The sequence below is a fragment of the Oryzias latipes genome, chromosome 22 (assembly GCF_053564925.1).
Source record: "Oryzias latipes strain Hd-rR chromosome 22, Olatipes_Hd-rR_3.1".
In the NCBI taxonomy this organism is placed as follows: Eukaryota; Metazoa; Chordata; class Actinopteri; order Beloniformes; family Adrianichthyidae; genus Oryzias; species Oryzias latipes.
In genome coordinates, this window is record NC_136258.1 from 17,959,233 (window position 1) to 17,965,339 (window position 6,107).

The 6,107-nt window shown below is 39.5% G+C and overlaps 1 protein-coding gene across 3 annotated transcripts; it reads left to right on the forward strand.

Annotated features, from left to right (window-relative positions):
• Nucleotides 1–1,336: 1,336 nt before the first annotated feature.
• Nucleotides 1,337–6,106, forward strand: prph2lb (peripherin 2-like b). Of its 3 annotated transcripts, none has more exons than XM_011490374.4 (4): nucleotides 1,337–1,855; nucleotides 2,140–2,932; nucleotides 3,375–3,621; nucleotides 3,736–6,106. In XM_011490374.4, exons 2-4 carry the CDS (start codon nucleotides 2,352–2,354, stop codon nucleotides 4,006–4,008), a joined length of 1,101 nt encoding a protein of 366 aa, XP_011488676.1. In that variant the 5' UTR covers nucleotides 1,337–1,855; nucleotides 2,140–2,351; the 3' UTR covers nucleotides 4,009–6,106. The 3 variants fall into 3 exon arrangements, with proteins under 3 accessions (XP_011488676.1, XP_078796399.1, XP_004082348.1); XM_078940273.1 differs by having other exon boundaries at nucleotides 1,525–1,637; nucleotides 2,251–2,932; XM_004082300.5 differs by having other exon boundaries at nucleotides 1,720–1,855; nucleotides 2,251–2,932.
• The last annotated feature ends 1 nt before the right edge of the window (nucleotide 6,107 follows it).

Consider the following 6,107-nt stretch of genomic DNA (forward strand, 5'->3'; position numbering starts at 1 on the left):
ATCACTGTTCAGCGACCCTGAGTTTTGAGAAAGGTGCCCAATAAGTAACACTTATTATTATTATTATTTTGGTAATAATAATAATAACAATAATAATAATAATAATAAATGTTATTTTGATGCTAAGAAAGAAATGAAGGGTCCTTCATCCTGCTATCTGGTGTCTAACAGCAAGATGAACCACAATTGCAACATTAATAATTTTAACAATTAATTATTTTTGACACATTTTAACAACTGTTCATGATCGGTGGTTCCGATATGATTGATGAGGTGTGTGAGTTGTGTCTGTGCTGGATTTGCTGACTGGCTCCTGAGGCTCTTATAACCTTCTTTCCTTTCACAAGCTACTTTCCTTCATCTTAATCCCTTAATCTTACTTTCAGTTAGTCTGTCATTCAATGGTTTGCTGGATGCATTCATGTTTTCATGTATGACTGTTGCACAGTCATATTATTCTTTAATAGGAATGAGGGGCTTTTTATCCCAAATTCCAAACAGACATCTGGTCACATCTGCAATAATCAAAGCAGTTCTTCACTAAATAAACTCCCCTTGCTGAGTAATATTCTTTACATCACAGAGGCTCCAAGTATTTGGAAAGCTACAAAATAAAAAAATATGATCCAAAAGTAGTTTGGCATTTTGATTTTATTTATTTTTTTAACAAAAATGCAGAGAAACCTCTACCCTCTTTTATTTTAAAAACGTAATGTTGCAATCTTTTTAACAGAATTTGTGCCCATCCATCCATCCAAAACCTGCTGAATCCTTTTTTGGGGTCACAGGGCTGCTGGAGCCATCGCAGCTAATGATGGGTAAAGAAACAGCATAGCCTGAATGGGTTGCCTGAGTCTATTGCGGGACCCCACATTCATGCACACACAAAAGTTCCCAGAGAAAACCCACACATGCACAGGGAGAACATTCAAACTTCACACAAAGGTCCCAACCGGGATTCCAACCAGGGCCTTCTCACTGTTGGCACCACCATGCAGCCCTTTTTTGTGACGTAAAAACCTAAATGAATATTTAATAAACTATGGTTGTAAACTTTGCAAATCCTCTCTCTGAACTCATGAATTTTTGTTGTAGTGGTTCACTGTTCAATACCAGTGAACCACTAAAAATTTTCTTCCTTGTTTATGTAAACAAAAAAACAAAAACAAAAATAATTTAATTAAATATATATATTTTTAGGTTGTCAGTCTCTTGTGCTAAAAACCATCATTACTTCAGTTGGTCGCTGTTATAGCATTTCTGTCAGTAGGGGGCAGTAAAGAGACACATTTTCTTCCATGTCTTTTTCAGTGTGTTTTTACCCACAATTCCCCTTTCCTAATAGAAATCTATGGAGATGTTTTCAGTTAAAGCAGGCAGAACTACATGTAAAGACCATGTTTTAAGCTCCTCAGAGCTCAAAACTTGCTTTTAGTTTGTTTTTGTTTTTTTTGTTATTTTCTGTGGCTGGGTATAATTCAAAGTGTTTACATGGTAGATACTCTTTAGAAATTAAAGTCTTCCTATTTTTTGTCCTAAAGAAGCATCATATTGAAATGATCTTCACATGCACACCAGCATCAGTCACCGTTACTACTGCAGTGCACGGACGCTCAGATTTGCGTAGGTGGCAGAAGGTGGGTCCAAATCCCTTGTGGGGCGCAGGACTGATTAATGATTAAAGGAGATTAGAAGGAGGGTCAGGACTTGGCTACTGTTCTCACTCTGATGCTGCTGTGGCTGCCTTAGTACCAGCGCCTCTATGACCACTCTGCTCCCCTTAGAACCAAATTACTAAAGGTCTTTTGGGGAAAAAATCAGAAAAACATTAAATATGTTGCATGCCAAAGCTGAGGTAAGCCCAACATTTTTTTTAATAATTTACTTTTAATCTGACAGTAATCTTGTTTATCTCAAACATTCTGGTGGATTTTCAGCTTCAACAAAATGTCCATTATGTTGAAATAATGAATGGGCCAGACCTCTTTGATCTAGTTAGGATGTGACTCCCAAACCCCTGCTTGCACTTTGTTTAAAGACTGTCAGTTTCTTTGTCTTTGTAGTGTCTTCTGTAAAAACAAAAAAACAAAAAAACCTTTCTATACAAATGTCTGTACTTTCTCCTCAACAATCTCACAGTGCATCCACAATGCAGCGCCCACAAGATATCAATCATGTCGACCAGACTAAGCTGCTTATGAAAAGATCTTCAGAGAAATGTACAACCAAACCCCTTCCTCTTGATCCCAGGTACAGCATGGAGGACAACCTGCTCCATTCCCCTTCTTTATTCGTCTCCAACCTTTAATCCCACCCTGGATTTAAAGGAATGACTGGAGAAGTGACAGACAATGGCAGTCTTAAAAGTTAAGTTCACAAAGACCAAGAGGGACAAACTGGCTCAGGTCTTGTGGATCCTTAACTGGATCTCGGTGGTTACAGGGGCCGTCCTGTTCATCTTGGGACTCTTCCTTAAAGTGGAGATCAACAAACGGGTGGAGCTAATGGCTGAGAGGGACATTCAGTATGTTCCCAACATGCTAATAGCCGTGGGACTCATCGCTTGTGCCATTAATTTCCTTGGTGGGAAGATCTGCTACGACTGTGTGGACACAACAAAGTTCCTACGCTGGAAGTTGATCATGCTTCCCTACATAGTGTGCACCTTTTTCTTTACCTTTTGCGTGCTGGTGGGCGCTCTGATGTGTTACAGCATGCGTGGTGAACTGGAGGAGTCTCTGACTTTGGGGCTGACACAGGCAATGAGGTTTTATAAGGACACAGACATACCAGGACGGTGCTTCCTAAAACGCACTGTGGACCTGCTGCAGATACAGTTTCAGTGCTGCGGAAACAGCGGCTACAAAGACTGGTTTCAGATCCAGTGGATAAGCAACCGCTACCTGGACATGTCCCAACAGCAAGTGGTTGAGTAAGTAAACAATGACATTAGAAAAAGGCGTTTGAAGCTTTAAAGAAACAAAGAAAGACAACGACAAAGAGTCCAAGGGGAGACAACATTTGTTAGTTTCTTTCAGCTATGCATCTTTGAGACAAATCTAATCTCTTTCTGTGATACAATAGATGATGTAGTACCGGTAATCCGGTTCTAAGATTTAGAAGTAATAAACTGGAAAAAAAAACTAAAATAATTACCCACACACAGTTAAAAAATCCAAAATGCATACCATCTAAAGATTTCAGCAAACAGAAGTTTTATAAGACATGATTATTTATGTTATTTGTATTTTTAAGATTTAAAAAGCTGGATCCAGACCCCTTTGACTTTTATGTCACATTTTTCTCTGCATTTGGTTTTAGATCTTGAGAGACATTTCTGTCTCAATGACTCTTGTTTTTTCCTGCTTTTCCAGTCGATTAAGGAGTAATGTTGAAGGGAAGTACCTGATGGATGGAGTTCCCTTCAGCTGCTGCAACATCAACTCTCCGCGGCCATGCATCCAGCAGCAGGTCACCAACAACTCTGCTCACTTCCACTATGAGCACCAGACGGAGGAATTGAACCTCTGGATGAAAGGCTGTCGCCAGGCACTGTTGGAGTATTACACCAACATCATGCAGTCCATTGGCCTTACAGTCCTCATCACCTGGCTGTTTGAGGTGAGCGTCTGATACTTGCTGTTATGAAGGTTACAACACAATCAATGCTTGACCTTTTTGACTCTTGATGTGGGATCCTTTCTGGTGTAATCTGGATTCTCATTCTGTTTTCAGCTCTCAGTGCTGACAGGGGTTCGATACCTTCAGACCTCTCTGGAAAACGTGCTGAGACAGGGAGACCCCGACTCTGAATCCGACGGCTGGCTCCTAGAAAACAGCTTCATGGAAACTGCTCGCATCAATCTGAATATTATTAAGAGCCTTGGCAAGAACAACCACATCGATACGGCCAAGAATGGAGATCCCAACATTGACATCCCATCCACATCTAAGGCTCACTATGGGCCAGACAACGTCCCCCCAAAGACCATCAAAGAGGCCAGTTAAACTTCCAGAAGATAAACAATGGAGTGAACTTTCTTTTCTAGCAGAATTAATTAAATAAGGTTTCAAAATGTTAAAACATGAGTCACTGATCTGTGGATTACAACTTCAAAGTCTGGGGTTTGTCGTTTGAGACTAACATGAAGATGTCATGCAGGTCCACATTACTCTGTATTTTAGCTGCAGGTACCTGAAGGCTAAATCAACTTTCTGAATTCTTTTAGTCATGGGTTTTAAAGGAAATAAGACAAGAACAAAGTCCAACAACACACATTCAAACTTGATTTTTGTAGCACTTAAACAAAACATATAGTTGAATAAATGTGCTCCATACAAATAATTGGACAGACCCTAAACTGTACCAAAACATAATGTTAAAAATAATAAAAGAAACATAATTAGTGTATTCTGAGCCGCTACACTGCAAAAGCATTTCCTGTAAGCATGTCTGAAATAGGTCAAACATTCTACCCCATTGGCAGATTTGTATTGTTGCTGTTGTTCACCTTTCGGCATTTCCCTTCAGGGGTCGCCACAGCAAATCAGGTTTCACTGATCCGCACAGGTGGTTTGGAAGAGATTTTTACACCGGGATGCCCTTCCTGACACAACCCTGTATTTTAACTGGGCTAGGGACTGGCACAGGGAGACCCAAACTTGGCCCCCCTTGATTGGCAGATTTAAAAAAAATAAACAACAAAAAAAGCCAAGGGGTTAAGACAAATGGTATATCCAAGAGTTCTTATTTAAAGGAAAAAAAATTCTAGTCACTAAGACATGTTTTCTCAAACTGGCTGTGGAGAGTTCTAACCTCAAGGATTGGACCAGACATATGTTTACACTTTGAAATGTTGGTCAAGAGGCAAAGCAGCAGCAATCTGAACAGGCATAAGGAAAAGGACTGGCTCATAAATTACAGGGGTCCAGTTTTGATTTAAAAAAAAAAACATTTTAAGATGACTTTTTTTTTCTTTTTAATCAAAAGGCAAACAAATCTACTGGCACTCAAACATGCCACTCAAAGACTCTGTGGAAAAAATGCGTAGATGGGCCCTTAGGTCATCAGCCCTTTAGAATATTTTATTCTATAAATTAAGAGAACCCACAAAAACAGGCTATGATTTATTGATAGTGAAAAAAGTTGATGCTAATCCTTCATTTGTGTCAATTTTCTCACCTGATATGAAGCTTAGTGTCTCTCTAGGAAAAAATAATATAACTATCATCAAGCTAGAATGAAAAATTTCACACCAAAACATTGTTATATACTTGTATCTGGTAGTTTTCTCCTGATGGGGCCTCTTTCACCAACACAAGTTGTACTGTATTTTTTTGAATGCAACATCTGCATTTTTAAACACTTGTCTTGAAAATCTGTAACCATCTTCTTACAAATGATACAGTTGCCTATATGGTTTTGCAACAAGGGGGCCAAAAAAACTCCTGACTCCTGCATGTGGAGACACTTGAATCAAAATGAGAACTTGAAACAATTTTTATTATTGTTGTTTGAACAAGAAAAAGAAGAAGTGTGTTTAGGGGGTTTACATGTTCTCCCCGTGCATGTGTGGGTTTTCTCCGGCTTCCTCCCACCATCCAATAACATACTTCATAGGTTAGTTGGTAACTTTAAATCGTCCATAGGTGTGAATGTGAGTGTGCATGGGTGTGCGATTTGTGGCCCTGCGACAGACTGGCGACCTGTCCATGATATCCTCTGCCTCCGCCCACGAATGGTCAGGATAGGCTCCGAAAGCGCCGTGACCCCGAAAGGGACTAAACGGGTTTAGAAGATGACTGAATGAATGGATGAATGTTAGGGGCGGGAAACCCTCATTGGCATTTTGATCAAATTTCATCTGAGAAGCTTAGTGAGATAAATAATTCAGATTCGAAGTTAGAAACCTAGAACAAACTGGAAGCGGGAGATCGCATGTCGCTAATTTAGGAAAATGCAGGAAAGATGGCTTTTTTTAAAAGTTCTGTTTTTTATTTTTTGAAACCATCAGAAATGATTTGGGGGAAATCCCTCCTGACATCAACCTTCACTAGAAGAGAAGAAAGCTGTTAAATGAATTAAAATAAAAATACCACAAAAAAAC

What these genes read in the sequence shown, in the direction of transcription:
- prph2lb (XM_011490374.4), top strand. Translation starts at nt 2,352, where the DNA reads ATGGCAGTCTTAAAAGTTAAGTTCACAAAGACCAAGAGGGACAAACTG. An exon ending in TCCCAACAGCAAGTGGTTGA is followed by an intron (nt 2,933 to 3,374) that starts GTAAGTAAACAA and finishes CTGCTTTTCCAG; the next exon opens with TCGATTAAGGAGTAATGTTG. An exon ending in TCATCACCTGGCTGTTTGAG is followed by an intron (nt 3,622 to 3,735) that starts GTGAGCGTCTGA and finishes TTCTGTTTTCAG; the next exon opens with CTCTCAGTGCTGACAGGGGT.